The 19922-nt window shown below is 51.9% G+C and overlaps 1 protein-coding gene across 4 annotated transcripts in view; it reads left to right on the top strand.

Annotated features, from left to right (window-relative positions):
• Positions 1-14768: 14768 nt before the first annotated feature.
• Positions 14769-19922, top strand: part of CHKA (choline kinase alpha) — a 37330-nt gene continuing 32176 nt past the window's right edge. For 3 of the 4 annotated variants that reach the window (XM_037135388.2, XM_037135385.2, XM_037135389.2), the window contains exon 1: positions 14769-15422. In XM_037135388.2, the coding sequence (XP_036991283.2) occupies positions 15082-15422 (341 nt within the window). In that variant the 5' untranslated portion in view covers positions 14769-15081. The remainder of the gene's footprint in view (positions 15423-19922) is intronic. The other variant, XM_037135386.2, reaches the window with a different exon arrangement.

Raw genomic sequence — 19922 nt, 5'->3', positions numbered from 1 at the left:
GGGACCTGGCCTGCAACCCAGGCAAGTGCCCTGACTGGGAACCAAATCAGCGTTGCCCCGGTTCACAGGTGGCCCCCAATCCACTGAGCCACACCAGCCAGGGCTTTTTTTTAAAATTTATTTATTTATCTTTAGAGGGGAAGGGAAGGAGAGAGGGAGAGAAACATCAATGTATGGTTGCCCTTTGCGCATCCCCTGCTGGGAACTGGCCTACAGGGAACCAGCCTGCAACCCAGGCTTGTGCCCTGACTGGGAATCAAACCATGATTGTCTGGTTCATAGGCCCAAGCTCAATCCACTGAGCTATACCAGCCAGGGCCCAGCCAGGGCCCAGCCAGGGCCCAGCCAGGGCTTTTTGTGAAGTTTTGTTCTGTTCTTTCATTCAGGCCATGTTTCTTTGTTTCATTTTGACAGCCTCCCTGCCTTTGTTTCTATGTATTAGGTAGAGCTGCTTTGACTCCATGCCTTGGTAGTGTACCCTAATGTAGCAGGTGTCCTGTAGGGTCTGGTGGCGCAGCCTCCCCTACCACCCAAGCTGGGTACTCGAGGTATTCCGTTCATGTGGGCTGAGAACACCCTCCTCTTGCAGTTGAGCCTTGGTTGCTGTTGGCAGGTCAATGAGAGGGATTTACCCAGGCCAGTCAGCTGCAAGCACTGGTTGTGCCCACTGGTCACCAACCTCTGCCCAGGGAGGATCCGCTGTGCAGGGTCAGGGTGGTGGTGCTTCAGTGTGGTCTGTAGCTGTCCACTGGGTGCACAGACTCTAGGGTTTCCCAGGTGGTTCAGGCCAAGGTCAGCCCCACTGATGTTTTCCCTGGGGCCCCTGCCTGACTGTAACACAATCTGAGGTGGCTGCTCCTTGTGCTGGGCTTGGAGATTCCCAGGCAAAGCCAAGCTGTGAATCTAAGCCGGCTGCTGCTGGTGCAGGGCCCGGGGCTCACTGAGGCCGGCTGTTGTTCGTTTGATAGGATTTAGGAGGCTGTGAAGCACGAGCCAAGACCAGCCATTCACATGGAAAAGCAGCTTGGGTGAGCCAGTAATTTAGGTGGGGCGGAGTCTCTCGGGATCCTCCAGGTGGATCAGGACAGTGTTAGCCAGGTGCTGGAGTCTCAGGTGTGGCACCAGCTTGCCGGCTCTGTGGGGAAGGGTTTAAAAAAAGGACAATGGCCTCTGCTCACCTGATGCCAGACACTTCGGTTTCTCCCTGTGAACCACTGGTGCCCTTCAAGCTGCTACCCTGGTGCTAGAGCTCAGAGTAAATGAGTCTGAGTGAGTGAGTCCATGCGAGTGTTTTTTAAAAATATATTTTATTGATTATTCCATTACAATTGTTCTATTCCCCCCTTCATTCCCCTCCACCCTGCACCCCCCTCCCCCACCACTCTCCCCTTTAGTTTTTGACCACGTGTCTCAAGTTCTTTAGATTCTATATTTCCCCTACTATTCTTACCCTCCCCCTATCTATTTTCTACCTACCTTCTATGCTACTTATTTTCTGTACCTTCTCCCCCCTTCTCCTTCTCCCACTCCCCTGTTGCTAACCCTCCATGTGATCTTCATTTCTGTGGTTCTGCTCCTGATCTAGCTGTCCTCTTAGTTTGATTTTGTTTTCGGTGTGGTTCTTAATAACTGTGAGTTTGCTGTCTTTTCACTGTTCATCTTTTTTATCTTCTTTTTCTTAGATAAGTCCCTTTAACATTTCATATAATAAGGGCTTGGTGATGATGGACTCCTTGAATTTGATCTTATCTGAGAAGCCATGTGAGGGTTTTTTAAGAGCAACTGCCTGGGGCTCCAGAAGTTTCTTTCACCGACTTAATCCCCACTGGTTTTTGCACCCAGAAATTGTGGGGACTTATTTTCCTGGTGCTGGAACCCTGGGCAGGCAGGACCAGTGTGAGGCTGGGACTCCTCACTCCTGAGATACCCCTCCTGAATTTTCTTTTAAGATTTTATCTATTTATTTTTACAGAGAGGGGAAGGGAAGAAGAAAGAGGGGGAGAGAAACATCAATGTGTGGCCGCCTCTCACACACTCCCTGCTAATGACCTGGCCTGCAGCCCAGGCATGTGCCCTCACTGGAAGTTGAACCTTGACTCTTTGGTTCGCAGGCCTGTGCTCAATCCACTGAGCCACACCAGCCAGGGCCCCTCCTGAATTTTTATCCACCACACGTGATGTGTGACCAGACTGTTCCAGGTCTCTGACCCGCCTACCAGTCTGGACGCATGTGGTTTCTTAAATTCCACAGTTGTCAGACTTCCACTGAACTCAATTTCTGCTGGTTCTGAATGATTGTTGTTGTATATTTTAACTTTAATTAAAATATATATATTTTATTGATTATGCTATTACAGTTGTCCCATTCCCCCTTTTATTCTCTCTGGTCTGCACACCCCCTCCCACCCCACCCTCATTTCCCCCTTTAGTTCATGTCCATGGGTCATACATATAAGTTCTCTGGATTCTTCATTTCTTACACTAGTCTTCACCTCCCCTGTCTATTTTCTACCTACCATCTATGCTACTTAGTCTCTGTACCTTTTCCCCCTCTCTCCCCCTCTCTCCCCCCCTGATAACCCTCTATGTGATCTCCATTTCTGTGGTTCTGTTCCTGTTCTAGTTGTTTGCTTAGTTTAGTTTTTTTTTTTTAAGGTTCAGTTGTTAATAGCTGTGAGCTTGTTGTCATTTTATGGTTCATATTTTTTATCTTTTCCTTAGATAAGCCCTTTTAACATTTCATATAATAAGGGCATGGTGATGATGAACTCCTTGAACTTGACCTTATCTGAGAAGCACTTTATCTGTCCTTCCATTCTAAATGAAAGCTTTGCTGGATAGAGTAATCTTGGATGTAGGTCCTTGCCTTTCATGACTTGGAATACTTCTTTCCAGTTCCTTATTGCCTGTAAGGTTTTTTTTTTTTAATAAATTATCTGATTGTCTAATGGAAACTCCTTTGTAGGTAACTGTCTCCTTTTCTCTTGCTGCTTTTAAGATTCTTTCCTTATCTTTAATCTTGGGTAATGTAATTATGATGTGCCTTGGTGTGTTCCTCCTCAGGTCCAACTTCCTTTGGACTCTCTGAGCTTCTTGGTCGTCCTGAAAGTCTATTTCCTTTGCCAGATTAAGGAAGTTCTCCTTCATTATTTGTTCAAATAAGTTTTCAATTTCTTGCTCTTTCTCTTCTCCTTCTGGCACCCCTATGATTTGGATATTGGAACATTTAAAGTTGTCCTGGAGGTTCCTAAGCCTCTCCTCATTTTTTTGAATTCTTGTTTCTTCATTCTGTTCTGGTTGAATGCTTATTTCTTGCTTCTGCTTCAAACCATTGGTTTGAGTCCTGGTTTTCTTCCTGACACTGTTAATGCCCTGTAGATTTTTTTTAATTTCACATAATGCAACCTTCATTGCTGCCTGGGTCTTTTTTTATGCTGTTGAAGTACCAAGTGAGTTCCTAGAGCATCCTGATAAACGGTATTTTGAACTGTGCATCTGATAGGTTGGCTATCTCTGGAGCTTTGTTGTATTTTTTTCTGGAGCTTTGAACTGTTCCTTGATTTGGGCCTTTTTTTTTCAGTCTGGGTGCACCTGTTACGTATGAGGGGTGGAGCCTTAGGTGTTCACCTGGGCAGGGCAAGTGGCTGGTTGTGATGATATATGTGGGGGAGGGTCTGAGAGGGAACAGTGCTGCTTCCTTGGGTCCGGGCTGGTTTTCAGTTACTTCACCCACTTCCCACAAGCAAATTGGGCCCTTCTGGTGCTAATTCCTGGATGGGTAGGTTTGTGGTCCTTCTAGGACCCTGTGGGTCTCTCCAACGAACTCTCCTGTGAGGCTGAGAGTCTCTCCTGCTGCCTCAACTCCCACAGGTGTTTTCAATCAGAGGTTTTTGAGGTTTTATTCCCCACTAGGACCCTGGGTTGTGCGGTCTGTCTCGCTCCCCAGTTTCGCCTGGTTTATCTGCATGTGAATGTGGGACCACCCGGTCTACCAGCCGATGGATGCCCATCTCTGCCCTGCCTACCGGTCTGGGTGAGTGTTTCTTCTTTAACTTCTTGGTTGTTAGACTTCCATACAGTTCAATTTTCTGTCAGTTCTAGTTGTTTTTCATTTTTAAATTGTTGCTGTGTGCCTGCACCGCCATCTTGACCGGAAGTGTACAGAGCTTTATCTTCTGTAGTGTTGGAATGTCTTTCTTTGGGGAAGGAAGCCAGTCCCTGGGGAGGTGAGCACGGAGGGCTGCACCCTCTTCCAACAAAGAAGGAGCTCAAGAGAAGGTGTTGGAGGGACTAGAACTCCTTTAGAAGGCTGCTGAAAGGTTGCCACAGCTTGATCTGTTGAGCCAAAATGAAGATTTGGACTTGCACCCACTGGCCTGAAGGGCCTGAGGGCACCAGCTCATTAGGGAGCGTGCGCCATAGATCGACCCCAACAAGCATCTCAGTCCTTGGCAGTGGGCTCAAGAACACTTTTGAAGCCATTTAACTCTGTGCCAATACTGGCAGTGTTCGAGTTGCCCAAACCAAAAACGACTCAGAAAATAGCAGTGCCAGTTCCCCCACGGCCTGTCCTCACCCCGCGGCTATGGCATCTCAAAGACAGGTGGCCCAGACACGCAGGTAGAAGAAGCGGGTGGACTGAAGGTCGTCTGTCCTAGAATCCCCTGCGGAAAAGATGTCAAGCCAACGAGCATGTCTGCGAGTATTTCCTCGTTCGCCTTCACAGGTGGATTGGTATCAGCCTAGAAGAGATAGAGGGCATTGACCAGGAGGTAAAGATCCACGGAGAAAAGGACTTCAAAAAAGGCAACAACTTCTCCCTCATTTCGGCAGGACCAGCCTCCAGGGAAACCCCTCACTGTCACCCGGAGAGCGGCCCGCGCATTTGGAGCTGGTTATCCAAGTCTGCTGTGGGTGACGGGGAACCTCACGGCCAGCACCGGCCACTGGGAGCTTTACCAGGTCAGGCACAGCCAGGACAACGTCAGAGGTCAAAAGGGCAGCTCCGCTGAAGCTAATCCAGAATAATTCTGAATGTAAACTGTAACTGGGGTTGGGGGGGGGGTGGCAGCTCCGGAACAGGAAGACCAGGAACAAAAGGAGGAAGAGGATGATGGGCAAACATCCCACAAAACCCAGGAGGGAGATGGCTTATCCTAAGCAGCTATGGCAAAAGAGAGAACACGGGTTTGTCCATCCCTCCCAGACACCTCCGCCCCCCAACGGAGCCCGAAGCGATGCTTCAACTTGCTTTGTGTTCAGTAAAGTGTCCAGCAAAGAAGTGTAGCTTTGAACGTAGACGATGAGCCAGCGACCTTGTTTTGGTGTTAGCATTCCTATCAGGGTGTATTCCAATTTCTCTCTTTCTTTTTTTGTATTGCAATTTCTTAAGTGGAAAGAAAAGAATACTAACACCCTCGCCCCTGTAGCTCCGTTGGTTAGAGCGTCATCCCCCCGCTCCGAGGCTGTGGGTTTGGTCCCACTGGGGGCACAGAAGCAGCAGCACCAGAATGCAAAAGAAAAATTTGGAAAGAGTGTTGAGAAATGGCTTTATAAAATCAATGGCTGTATGAATTCTTCTTAAAAAATAATGAAAGTTTTTTATTACATGAGCTTGTGCAGGGGGAAAAAAAGAACTTATTTGAGCCAAATTTTTGAGGATATGCCTAAAGCAAGGTCTCAACAGATTGAGAAAATGCCCCGGAGAATGGCAGTTTTACAGCTCATTTCACACATCAGAATCGAAGGAGAGAATGTGAGGAGGGTCACATGAAATCCAAGGGTGGAATGACTATAAAGGACACACGGACAAAACCAGAGGAGAATGGAATTGGGGGGGAGGGTGGATGGATGGGGTAGCGGGGAGGGGGGAAGGCAGACCACTGTAGTTGAACAACAATAAAATAAAATAAAACAAAATAAAATAAAATTAAATTAAATTAAAAAGAAATATTTACTGAAAGTAAAAAAAAAGAAAGAAATCCATACGACTGAGGGGCCAGGGAAAGCAAAGTGGGGAAATCTCTAGAACTGGATAAAAGGTAGAAGGGAGAGACACAGCCTTCTGTCCCACTGGCGGGTCCAGGACGGTAAACGTTTGCAGCACGTGGGGACATTGTGCGGGCACCAAGGCCACCCTGAGGAGTTCCGTGGTCTCGAGGTTCCGTGGTCCATGCTCTGGGGCAGGCGGCTGCGCCCTGAGGGCCTGGAAAGTTACTCGGACATTTCAAGGGTGTGTTGCCCTAGATGAGTGAGGACAATGGACGGCGCTCACTCAGGGTGAAGATGAACCTTTGCTAAGGAAGCTACGGGCCTGGCCATGACTCCCCCCCCCCCCCCGTGGCCTGGCCAGTTAGGAGTCTGCGATCCAACCCTCCTGTACGTGACTTTCCATCTTGTTGGGGCTGCTGCGCTGCCCCTTTTTGTTCGCAGATTTGTATGTTTTGCAGCATTGACACACAACTAAAAAGTTCAACTAAAAAGCCCCCAGGCTAAGTGAACGAATTTGGTTTCTATTTCAACCCACTTTGGTTTTCGAGTCCCAATGGTAATGACTCCATTTTGTTTCTTCACTCTTTCCTCAGACTGTTAATAAAGCCAATTAGAGCTACAAATGTACTCAGTTGAATTCTGAGTTTTTTCTTTTTTTTTAATTTTTACTTATTTATTTTTAGAAGCAGAAGAAGGGAGAAAGAGAAAAATGTCAATTTTGTTGTTCCACTTATTTATGCCTTCAATGATCAATTTACTTACTTAATAGATTTTGTCTGTTCATTCCGAGAGAGGGGAGAAGGGAGGGAGAGAAACATCAAGGTGCTCAAGGTAACCCGCTGCCTCTCGCCCGCCCCCTACTGGGGGCCTGGCCTGCAGCACGGGCATGTGCCCTGGCTGGGAATCGAACCGGCAACCTTTTGATTTGCAGGCCAGCACTCAATCCACTGAGCCATACCAGCCAGGGATTATTTTTTTCTTTTAAAACATTTTGACCCCCTGGCCGTGGGCAAGGACACGCCTGACCGGTGGTGTTGCCCTCACGTCAGTCGGGCAAAGCAGGTGCACCGTCCTTAGTTCGTCCTGGCTTGTTGCCTGCATTGGTGGCCAGAGCTGGTTCATGCCTGGGGCGCATTAAAAACAAGATGTTATTTCCCCTGCTGCTGTGGCTCAGTGGACAGAGTGCCTGCCTGCCACCCCAGAGCTCCCTGGTTCAATCCCTGGTCAGGGCACATTCCTGGCTTTTGGGCCAGGAACTGGTGTTTCTCTCCTTCTTATCCCTTCTACCTCCCTCTCTCTGAATTATAAATAAAAATCTTTTAAAATGTTTTAAAGGATTTTATTTATTTATGTATTTATTTTTAGAGGGAAAGAAAGGAAGAGAGGGAGAGAATCATTGATCCGTTTCCTCTCGTTCACACTGAGACTGGGGACTGAACCCGCAACCCAGGACCAAACCTGCAACCCAGGTACATGCCCTGACCAGGAATCAAACCGTCCACCTGTTGCTTTGCTGGATGATGCCCAACCAACTGAGCCAGATGGGTCAGGGCCATCGGTCCATTCTTGTATGTGCCCTGACTGGGGATCAAACCCACAATCTTGGTATATTGGGACAATGCTCTCACCAACTGAGCTACATGGCCAGAGCTGGTTGAATTCTGATTTTTAAGGAATTCTTCTAATAACCATTTGAGGCAGGCACTCACATGCCCCATTTCACAGGCAAGAAACAGAGTCACAGAGAATAATCATCTATCCGGCGCCAAATGGCGCCTAAGTGGTGGAACTGGGATTAGAACTCAGGTCCGCTCAGTGGACAGGGCGCCATAACCTCAGTTCTCTCGTTCATTCTTTCAAACATCCAGTGGGCCCCTACAATGTGCAGGCCCTGAAGGCAGAAGAGTGACTGAGGGGCAGTAGATGCAGGCGGCCAGGACAGCAGAGGGTGGGGGGCTCATAGCCTGACCCCCAAGGGCTTGGAGTTCTGGGGGAGGCCTGGCCTCCAGACAGAATCTGCTGGTCCAGCTCGCCCGCCCGCCCAGCCACGTGCTTGCAGCTCCCGGCAGTTCCTGTTTCCCCACCAGGAACATAGGCTCCAACTGCAAAGGGTCTTCGTCAAGCCTGTGGGAGGAAAATGATGAAGATGCTCCCTAGAGAACATTTTGGGGGTGATTCCCACCAGGACACAAGCAGTGGGTAGATGGTGGGGTGGGGCGTGTAGAGTAGGGAGCCCCCCAGCTGCACGGCGCCCCAGGACCCCTTCCTGAGCAGGCACAGCCTGCCGCCCCCTGATCTCCTGACTCCCCACCCACTGCTCTGCCAGCGGGTCCCAGAGAGTGGAGAGGCCCAGGAATCCTGTCCGGCCAGATTCCGCCCCCAGGACAGTGGGGCTGGGGAGGAAGTGGGGCCACAGCCTCTGAGGACCTGGCGGACTCCCTCCCCTCTTCACTCCCCTTCCCTCTCCCCGCCTCCACTCCTTCCCATTTGCCTGGTTAGCGGACATTCTGAGAAACTTTTAGGGGTAGGCCAACCTCCAGAGGGTGGGCAGTGGGGGCCGGTGGGGCAAGGGGGCTAACCCTTGCTTCATCATCACTCACGGTGGGGTGAGGACAGGGCTAAGGGGAGTGAGACCCTCCCAGTGGGTAGGAGTCAGCCCCCAGCCTGGGGGGATGGCAAGTGGGGGTGGCCCAGCAGCAGCCATGGCATCTTGGGAAAGCAGAACCGCTGACTCCTGCCTGGTCCGGGCCTCAGCGTACCCATCTGCAAGGGGTCCTTGGGCCCCGCTGGCCCTTCTCCACGGAAAGGCGAGTCTGCAGGACACAGGGCTGACTCAGGAGAGAGGAGCTCAGAGGGGTGCAGCGCCTGAACCTAGGTTTCCTGACTCCCGGCTCAGAAGGCTCATCCCCAAGCCGTGACAACTGTGGGCTTTTAAAACATCATAGAGTCACGGAGATGATGTGTGCAGGGCACGAAACCACAGGACAGGGTTTCGGAAAGCGAATTTGGAAGGCTGCTTTAAAACAAAGGCCACGGGGCCCCGGCCGGGTGGCTCAGCTGGCTGGAGTGTGGTCCTGCGTCCGACGGTTTTGAATTTGATTCCAGGTCAGGACACATAACCAGGTTCCCGGTTCCATCTCTGGTCCAGGTGTGTATGAGTACATAAGGAAGGCAGCCAATCAGTGCTTCTCTCTTGCATCCATGTTTCTCTTACTTCCTTTCTCTTTAAAAAACATCAGAAAAAAATGTCCTCTGGTCAGAATTAAAAAAAAAAAGCCCTGGGTGATGTGGCTCAGTGGATTGAACCTCGGCCTCCAGGCCAGAAGGTCACAGGTTCAATTCCCAGTCAGGGCCCATGTCTGGGTTGTGAGCCAATGTTTCTGCCGTTGGCTCTGCTGTCCTGACGGCAGTTGGGTTGACTTGCAGCAGGGCCCCCTTTCCCAAGGACAGGTGTCGGGTGCTCTCTTACAGCCGCTGAGAATCAGCTAACAGTCGGAAGGGCCAGCAACGCTTTGTTGGGCCCTGGCTGTGCCCAGCACTTTACCTGCTGGTGTTCGTGACCCCCCCTCCCCCCGTCATGTAGGAACTGTGACCCCCATCTGGCTCAGAGGCAGGTGACTTGTCCAAGGTGTCGAATGAGCACAGACCAATTGGGAAGCTTTGCTGACGTTAAAAATGGCAAATTATTCTAGATGCACAAAGATAACTGACAGGCTCAGTTAAAGACTGACCTTTGCCAGGGAGGACACCAGCCCAGGACGTCACTACCTGCCATAACCTTCATTGAGTTAGAGTTTTAATTTCCGACCATCCTATGTGGTTACTTGGGTCTCAGAGTTTGTAAGGCCGCCACGCAGGCCTCCCCTGAGCTCGCCGGGTTGAGCATGAGGCCCTTTCTGTTCGTGGGGAGAATCAGTCCAGAATGCTTAGTCTCTGGACCGGTCCAGGGTGGCGATGCCCACAATGACCGGCAGTCTGGACGCGTGAGCACTTTTCTGTAACTTCTGCACGTGGTTATCTCTAGGATTTCTGTTTATCTCCCGGCCTGGATGTACAACTGGGAAATTCAAGTTTAATGGCCCAGACTAATGAAAGCAAGAATGAAATCGGTTCCTCAGACCTCAGTCTACCTGGTTTTAGTAAATTCAGAAACATGGTGAGGGCCTGTTATTTCTGCACTTTTTCCTCAAAGGTCACACAGTGGGTGGAGATAAAAGCTCCAAACAGAGGTGTTCACCCCTAATGCTATACCCAGGCTCCCTGCGAATGGGCCTTGGGGAGGGCCTGTCCAGTCTACCCACAGAGAGGACACGTAGGCATTCAAATCACCTGCATGTGTTAAACCTTCTGGGCCCTAGGCCCCCACCTGGGCCCCAAGGCATTTAGGCTGCTTACGTGACAGAAGAAGGCCACCAAAGCAGACTAGGCTTGGGCTCAGAGACTGGGCTGCTCTGTCCCTCGCTAGATCCCGGGGGTGGGGCCAAACCTGAGCTCTGTGCAAGGGATCCCTATCGTTTTGTAACCCAATCGTCAGCACAGAGGGTTTCAGCCCATTGGCCTCTCTGTGCTCACATCAATATTTTAAGGCTCAGAACTGAAGTAAGGTGCCTGGTCCTGGGTGGAGCTGGGCAGGGGTGGGGCGCACAGCCCAGCAGGGGCTCTGCTTCTCCAGCCCTCTGGTGAGCCCCCGCTGGGCCAAGCATCTAGGGCTTCCCGGGCCAAAGGTGATTTGGCGCAGAAGGATGAAGTCTCCCTGCATTCGGAGGGAGAAGCCCCGGAGAGTCCCTGGGTTTCTCACCTAGCTGTCTGCTTTGGACGGAAGGGTTCATCTTCTGGTAAAGTTCAGCCTTCTCACCTGGAAGATGCAGTGCTAGTTACACTGACCTCACTGAAGGTCATGAACGTTTGAAGATGCTGAATATGGTACAGGGCTGGGCCCTGGCCTCCTCTGTCCAAGTACCTGCCAAGTGGTCCCTCCATTGGGGGTTCATAGACTCACAAAGCCCTTCCTTGGAACGGGCCTTGCAGCTGGAGTTGGGGGCAGGGCTGGGGCCCATAGGTAGACTCCTCCGTACCCTGGTGGGGGCCCTGGTCTGCCCAGAGGCCCTGGAGAGCCCCTCAGGCCAGACCAAAGGAACCAGTCTGCGGGAATGCCAGGGACTTCCCAACCTGTCCCCTCCCCTCCGCCTCCCTCCTGAGCCGGGTGGCCCACACCCTCCGTATATCATCTCAGAATTCAGCATCAGAGCTTTCAGACATTTTTTTTCTTCTGTCCTACAAGTAAAGCGCTGGTATGGGACACCCTCTCCCCGGCATAAGTAACAGCCACAGCAAACTGCTCTCCAAGCCTTGGGTGGAGCCGCCACTTCCACCTGAATGGCGACATTCTGGTGATCAGAGCGCATATTCCAATTTGAACTATTTTCTTACACAACGTTGCCTTCCCAGGCTGAGGTGCTACAAGTGTGTGCGCATTCCTCTCTGAGTGCCAGCCCCTGGCACAGGAGCTGGGCTGCGCAGCACACTCCTGTCTCAACCACCGGGGGCTCCTGCTCCCCTGGGCCCTGTGGCAGAGAACAAACTGTGAGAAGTCCCCAGTCTCCTGGAGGTCCCAGTCTGGGGGTGGGGGTGAGGAAGAGACAATACACAATAAACAAAAACAAACAAGGGGGAGGGGAGAGGGAGCCGGCAGGCTGGGCAGTGTTGCCATTCTGGATGGGAGCCGGAGCCGGGCACAGCTGTTTTCCTCTCTCTGCCGCTGTGAACAAAAGGGAAGCGACCCGGTAGACCCGACAAGCTCAGGGGCTCCCTGGCAGGCCTGGCAAGCTCAGGAACCATGAGAAGGTCTGATCACAGATTCCTAACTGGGCGGGCCACAGCGGGAGTCATGTCCAGGCCCGTAGCTTCCTTAGCAAAGGTTCATCTTCACCCTAAGTGAGCGCTGTCCACTGTTCTTATTCTTCTAGGACAACACACCTTTGAATTGTTTGAGTAATTGTCTTTCCCAGACCCCTTGGGGCAAAACCAGCTGCACCGGAGCACAGACCCCATGAAAACCCGAGACTACGGAACTCCTCGTTGTTACCTTGGTGTCTGCACGCCGCTTCCCTGTGCCGTTACCACTACCCGTCCTGTACCAGCCAAGGGGAAGGAAGGATGTCTCTCCCTTTTCCCCAGTCCTAGAGATTTTCTTGCTCTGGTTTCTCCCACCCCCTCAATCTACCCCCCCCCTCCCCGTGGATTTCACATGACCACCTTCTGTCTTCTTTCACTCTAAAGTACAGAATGAGCTGCAAAGCTGCCATCCTCCAGAACATTTATTTCCCAACCAGTGGAGACCTTGCTTTGGGCAGGTCCTCGAAAATTTGGCTCAAATAAATGGTTTTCTATTGGTGTGGACATCCTTCCCTGGGGATAGATCTGCTGAGCTCTGTGGCTGGCACTCGATGAATGTGCAGAAAATGAACCCTTCCCGCCAAGTTCAAGGTGGCCTCGTTTAACTTCCGCCTGACACACCAGCATGTGGGCCTGGGAATCAGGCTGCTTCCAGCCTTCTCCAGTTGGAGGGAATGTGAGATGGACACTTTTCTGCGTGGGGCTTTTTGCTTTCGATGATGATGTCTTTTCTTGGGAGAAAATCTTGGGAATGGGGTTGGCAGCTTGAGTCCTAAGTGCATGTATCTCCCTGGGTTTCTCCTTTTGGAAAAACTGTGTGTGTCTGGCACTTTTCCTGAGCACCTACCATGTTCCAGGCCTTACCTCCATTAAACATCCCTACAGGTGCCTGGCAAGGTGGAATGATTATGCCCAATGCGATTATACCCAATGCAGAGGTAAACAGCAGGAGGCTCCCGTCTACCCGGTAAACGCCTTTCGTCTGCCGAAGCCCTGCTCAAACACCCCCTGGGAGGCTTCCCCTACTTCCACAGGCAGAGTCTTTTCCCATGTAAAATCTACTAGTTTAGCATTACTATATGTGGAACTTTCTGGGTCTCAGTCTTGGCCACCAGCCAGTGGTCTGGCCGCAGCCCACCCCCTAGGGGCGGGCCCTGACTCCAGTTTGACTGTAGGGGAGGGCAGTTTAGTGTCCATTTGGAAGCCATGCTCTTCACACAAAAGAGCCAGGACACCCGCCTGGCCGGTCCCTTAGCCGACGGCTTTGGCCTAGGCGTGCTGCCTCCAAGTCTACACATCTATTAAATAAAAGCAATAACAGATAAAATGTTTCCAACATCTTTCATGAGGTAACCTCTTACTCCCACAGGGAACCGCAGTTCCATAAAGGCGCCTGTGGTTTCTAAGAGCCCAAACCAGCAGACACCAGAACAAGTTATTCCAAATGAGAGGCCCAACCCTTACTTCTAGTGCCCCTTCCTCCTGGTCGGATTGCTGGCATTCCTGACATGACGGGGCTGGTGCCAGAGAGTGGCGGAGGGGCAGGCAAAGGGCAGGCCCCACCCCTCTGCTGCCAGCTGGTATTTTTAGACAAAGTCCTTGGCTCCCTTATCTAAATGGCCAGACTGGAGACCTTGATTTCTCAGCTTTTCAAATATCCAGTGGGGCTCCCACCCCATCTCCCAGCTAAATGCCTGGGCCACTTGGGGGCTCGGTCCAGCGCCCCGTCCAGGTCCAGTCCCACAGCTGTCTAGTCAGAAGTCCTCTTTCATTATAACCCTTTTGTTCAATGGAGACTATTTTTCTTTTAGCAAGTTCAGCCAAGTACACCCTGTATAAACAGATTTTTGCTGGAGCAGACTGGGAAATTCCTACATTTCCTGTGTACCAGGCGCTGAATTTTCTAAGCAGCCAGGAAACCTCTTGCCCATCTCACATCCCGTAAAACAGAATTTGTAATTTTCATGTTTTTCTGTACCCCACTTAACTTCCAGAAATGATTGGAGTGGTCGGATTGAAGAATGAGGGACACAAGGGAGTTTGCAGCAGACAGGGGCATGAGCCCGGGGCAGAGGTGCGTTAGTCTCGGTCACGCGGCTGCCTCCCGCACAGGGGCGGGTGGGGCGGCATCCACAAATGCAGCAGTCCTGTGACACTCGCCTTTGCCCCGCGTGCCGGGATGCTGACACGGCCCTGCTGCGGGATGCCCCCTCCCCGCCCCTGAGGACTCTAGCACCACAGATAGGGAAACTGAGGCTGCAGCTGACTGTACAGCCTGAAACCGGTCCCCACTCCCCCCTTTTGGGCCTCTGTTTCTGAGCCGGTGACAATCATTTCTCTGTCTCCAGCTTGAAAGAGGCTTGGCCGCACTCTCTTACAGGGCTGGTTCCGCGCAGGGAGATGTTTAAAATCACCCCCACGGAGCTGCAGACCAGGTGCTCCGTCCCAAGGTCATGCGAGAAGAGGAGCCAGCCTCCGGGCATCAGCTTCCTGCCTGCCCTGCGCCAGGCGCCGGCCTCCAAAGTCCTGAGGATCCGAGGAATCCAAGGAAAGTTTCGACCCCCAAAGCCCATCCAGGAGTCACCCGGCGACCTCCAGGTTCACAGGCCGCCCCCGCCCGGGCACCAGCTCCCTGCCCCACCCACCTCTTCATGAGCCCCCAGGGCCTCCCACGCTTCTTTCAGTCCCTAAGACCCCCGCCGCCTGCTGGACTCCCCGCCCCTCCTCCCCCACCCCGGCAGGCCCACCCCTCCCCCAGGCCACAGAGCCTGGAGCCGCCGCCAATGGGGAGACTGTGTCCCGAGGGCGGAGGCGGTTGTGACGCGCCAGGCGGCGGGTAGCGGCCAATCAGCAGCGAGCTCGAGGGCGGGCAGTGACGCGGCTGGCGCTCCTCGTGCGGCGGCGGTATACCAGCAAGCGATTCGGCCAGCTCCGCTAGCCAGGAGCCGTCGCTGCCACGAGAAGCAGCTCGCCGTGTCTGCGCCACCACTGTCTACCGGTGCCTGCCCGCTGCTGCCCACCCGGCGCGCCCCCAACCGCCGCTGCCTGACCCCCGGCTGGTCTGTGCGCCGGCCAGCGGCCTCCCCCTCGGCCTCCTTGAGGGGGTCCCCCGGCCGGACCGTGATCCTCGTCTTCTGCCGCTTCGGCCGCCCGCATCTCCTGCGCGGTCCGCCTCTCCTCCGCCGCCTGCCTGGCATGAAGACCAAGTTCTGCAACGGGGGCGAGGCGGAGCCCTCACCGCTCGGGCTGCTGCTAGGCTGCAGCAGCACCAGCGCGACCCCCGCGCCCGGCGTGGGGCAGCAGCGCGACGCCGCCAGCGACCTGGAGCCCAAGCAGCTGGGCGGCCGGCAGCCTCCGCTCGCACTGCCCGCGCCGCCGCCCCCTCCGCTGCCGCTGCTCCCGCCGCCACTGCCGCCGCCAGCCGACGAGCAACCCGAGCCCCGGACGCGGCGCAGGGCCTATCTGTGGTGCAAGGAGTTCCTGCCCGGCGTCTGGCGGGGCCTTCGTGAGGACCAATTTCACATCAGTGTCATCAGGTCCGTGGCTGGGCAGAAGGGGGGGGGGGCACGGCCGGCCGCTAGCAGGTCAGGTGACGCTATCCGGGTAGGGGTGCGGGGGCGGGCGAAAAAAGCTACTTTTCCCGAACGCTTGTGAAATCCAAGCCAAATCTCGCGAAATAGGCCTGCAGACGCTCAAGACCTTCCAAAAGGCAGGCTTTTCGGTTTCGTGGGAAAACAAGTCTTTTCTAGGGAGAACAATACCGTTCGATCACGAAGTACGTTTTGTGCATATGTCTAGAAAGTCCATTTGCGGTTTAGGACTTTAAACGAAGGAGTGATGTTATGGCTGGGTTTTTAAAAAATCACGTGATAACTTATATTTCTAGTTTCTCGAGTCTGTGATTTGATTTTTTTCTCTTTGAAAGAGTCATTTGCTAGTGGCCGAGGGGGGAACGTTTGCTCATTCCCCAGTGACGCTGTTCAGACACGTTAGGTGCGTTGACTAGGAGTAAAGTAGAATTTCCCCCCTTTATTTTAAGGTTAAAAGTTTGTGACCACAGATTTTAGTTTAACCATCAATATGTCTGCGCATATTCACACTTAACAGGAACACATAAAGACCCTCTTGATTTTTGTCTCCACCCTTTTCTCTTGAGAGAACCACTTAGTGTGTGGCCTTGTATTTAGACCTTTAAAACTATGTTGTGTTTTTCTGTGAGTTTTATTTTATTAGTATCTTAAATTTTTTATTTCTATAGAGAAAAACATCGGTTTGTTTTTCCCTTTATTGATGCATTCACTGACTGATTTTTTTTCTTTCAAAGATTTTATTTACTTAGGCCCTGCCTGGTGTAGCTCAGTGGATTGAGCTTGGGCCTGCGAACCACACGATCACGGTTCGATTCCCAGTCAGGGCACATGCTTGGGTTGCAGGCCAGTTCCCAGCAGGGGACGCACGAAAGGCAACCATACATTGATATTCCTCCCCCTCTCCTCTTCCCCCTTTCCTCTCTAAAGATAAATAAATAAAATCTTTAAAAAAAGATTTTATTTACTTATATTTAGACAGAGGGGAAGGGAAGGAGAGAGAGAGGAAGAGAAATATCAATGTATGGTTACCTCTCACGTGCCCCCTACTGGGGACCTGGCCCACAGCACAGGTGTGTGCCCTGACTGGGAATTGAACCAGCAACCCTTTGGTTCACAGGCCGAACTCAATCCACTGAGCTACACCAGCCAGGGCCACTGGCTGATTCTCGGATGTGCCCTCAGGGGGCGATCAAACCTGCAACCTTGGTGTGTGGGGAAGATTCTCTAACCAACTCATCCACCACGCCAGGGCCGAGTTTTCTTCTAAATGGCTGACCAGGTTGAGGGCAGCATCTAACATCTGGCTGGCTGGCCGCCACTGATAATCCGAAACCCACTTTTAGTTATTCGATTCCTTGTCTGCGCCCAGCCTTTCAGCGGAGCTGCAAGTGCAGCGAGATTAACTGAGCTTCACTTCCTTTTTGCGCTCTGGCCTCTCAACAGATAGGCCCAGGAGCAGTGAGTCAAAAGGCAGTTGGTAGGAGGCAGAGAAAAGAAAACCGAAGGTGATTAGATAGTCCATGAGTCGTTTTTCATTTCAGCTTCTACTTGTTTATTGTTGGCATAAAGGAAAGCGATTGACCTTTATAAAATAATTTTGAGAGAGAGAGAAAAATGTGGTTCTGTTTCACTTATTTGTGCATTGATTGGTTGGTTTTCATTTGTCCTGTCTGGGGATGGAACCCGAAACCTTGACATATCGGGACAACGCTCTTAACTGAGCCAGTTGGCCAGAGCAAAAGCGATGGACCTGTATGTATGAAATCTTGTATCCTATAACCTTGCTGTAATTGCTTATTAGTTCTAGGAGGTGTCTTTTTTTCCAGCCTAGTGTCTTGGTTTGTCCAGCTCTGGTGCTGATGCCCACCTTCTCCTTCCTGTCCCTGCACAATCCCAACGCCCTCCTCCAGCAGGGGGCCTGGCACCGCCCTAGGACTGCCCTATCTGCAGCTTTCCTCATGTCTGTGCTGCGTCCACAATGCAGTTGTAGTCTCGAGGGCTTTCACAACGCATGTGCACGTTTCACCATGCCTGGAGTTCCTTGTTGAGGGTCTTGGTAGCACAGCAGCTAACGATGAGACAGTCACAAAGGTCAGGTCTGGCCCTGACCGGGGTGGGTGGAGGGAGAGGTCACTGGTTCCTTTCCCAGCCTGGGCACAGGCCTGGGGTGTGGGTTTGGTTCCCTGTTGGAGCGTGAGTGGGAGGCAGCCAATTGGCGTTTCTTATGTGGATGTTTCTCTCCCTGTTTCTCCTCTTCTCTCTAAAAGTAAATAAAATTAAGTTAAAAACAAGGTAAGGACTGGGAGGTCTGTGTGCAGCACTTTGTGGAGGGAGGAAGCGGGGCACCCCTGAAAGGTGAAGGACCTTTCCGGTGGGAAGAGTAGGCAGCCACGTGCTGTCTTCCAAGGATGCTAAGGATAATGGCTTGAAATGAGCGTTTCAGTAACACTTTGTAAGGACGTTTGATAATGTCAGGATGCAGTTTTGGTTGTCATGTTTGCTGGTGGTGATACTGCTGTTACCTAGGGGGTGCCACGCAGGAGACCTGCTGAGCATCCCCCTTGCACGGGGCAGCCCCTCCTCTTCCTCTGACAAGGAAGTATTGGGCCTCCAATGTCAACAGCACTGGGGTTGAACAGCCCTGGAGCACAGGACTGAATGTGAGCTGTACTCTTTAATCCATCTGGCATTCCCTTAAAGATTAACCTTTGATGCCCTGATGGTACGGCTCCGCTGGTTGAGCCTCTGAAAGGTCATAGGTTCGATTCCCTATCAGGGCACAGGCCTGGGTTGTGGGCCAGGTCCCCAGTTTGGAGTGTGTGAGAGGCATCTGATCTAATTTCCTCTCTCACATCGATGTTTCTCACACCCTCTCCCCCACCCTTCCCCTCCCTTTAAAAGTAAATAAAGAAAGCTTTTAAAAACATACCAGCCTTTGCTTTGTGTTAGCACTAGGAACAAACAGCTGACGTCACGTGGTGTACGTAGTGACGACCCCCCCCCCCCGCACACCATATCACAGTGGGAACCTCGCGTGTGCCCCTACTGGGTGCATGATGTTCCGGTGAGTAAGCGGGCTCGGCTTGGGGGCCGGGAGCAGCCTGCGCCGGGCCCTGCAGCGTCCGCTGAGCCGGCAGAGGCCTGTTCTGTGAAGCCGAGCACTGCAGCTCGATGCTGTCATTTTCCTGAAGTGTTTTTTATGTCAGCTGAGCTGTGGTGGTTTCAAGTTGAGTGTTGGATGGTTGTGAGAAATTTCCCCCAAATCCTTTTTCCTATTTCACTTGCACTCTCAGTTTGGTAGCTGCTGCGGTGTCACGCGCCTTCTGCCTTCTAGACACCTAGGCCTTTGCACTTGAGGGTGGTTTTCTTTCTGCTGAGGTACCGTTTATGTCGTGGGCTTCGTTTTCTTTCTCTGTCCGTTTTGACTTTTAGGCGATGCTCTTGAACCTCCTGGGCCCTGAACTTTAGGGGGACTTGGAACTGTGTGTTCCAAGTAAAATCCAGCAAATATTTTGCCGGATTTGATCCGTGTTACTCATGGACAGTTTGCAGTAGTTTCAGTCCTTTTTAGGTTTTCGGCAAAACTTGCTGGTTGGATGCAGACCAGGTGACTTAGCAAGTGAGGATCTTTGCGTTAGAGGTTTCTCTGGAGCAGGTAGTTTCTTGGGCTTATCGTTGAGCGTTGAGCTAACTCACCTAGATGACGAATCCTTTCCCAAATGGTTAAAAATACAGATGTTTCTGATGGATGAGCAGATGAATACATGGGACACTTAGATACAGTGGACTATGTTATTTACCCTTAAAAAAGGATATCCTGACATCTGCTGCAACGCGGATGGACCCTCGGGACACTGCGAAGTAAAATAAGCCGGACAGAAGGACAAGACGGTATTGACCCTGCAAGGACCCTCGAGTAGCCGAGTTCACAGAAACGAAGTAGACCCGCGATCGCCCAGGGCCGGGGGAGGGAGAGCGGGCGCCAGGAGGTTAATGGGCACAGCGCTTGGGTTTTACCAGGTTAAAAACAGTTCTGGAGATGGGCGGCGGTGACAGCCACACACAAAATATGAACGTACTTAATGCCCCCCGCACTGTACCCTTAAAAATGCTTAAAATGGTCAATTTGTGTGGTGGGTATTTCACCGCAGTTCAGAAATTGGAAAAAATACAGAAACGTCGTATTTAAGACAGTGGCCTCTCCACTGTTGTGTCACGATGGCGTGGCTTTGACTGACTTCGAACACTGTGGAAGCAAGCCAGGCCGCGCAGCCTCTGTGAGGCCTGCCAGGGAAGGATGCGGGCCGTCTGTGCAGCTACTTAGATACGTGTTGCTAAAGTAAAAGCTGTATCATACAGTAAACCACTATCTAGTCAAGTGATTTGACTCCAGAACCTTTAAAAAACATTTTCTGTGAAATGAAGACTTGCAAACATTGAAGCCAC

This window comes from Artibeus jamaicensis, unplaced genomic scaffold, assembly GCF_021234435.1.
Source record: "Artibeus jamaicensis isolate MK-2021 breed Jamaican fruit bat unplaced genomic scaffold, CSHL_Jam_final contig_3109, whole genome shotgun sequence".
NCBI classification, from domain to species: Eukaryota; Metazoa; Chordata; class Mammalia; order Chiroptera; family Phyllostomidae; genus Artibeus; species Artibeus jamaicensis.
Note: the sequence above shows the minus strand (reverse complement) of the source record. Positions and strands in the feature narration are given on the sequence as shown.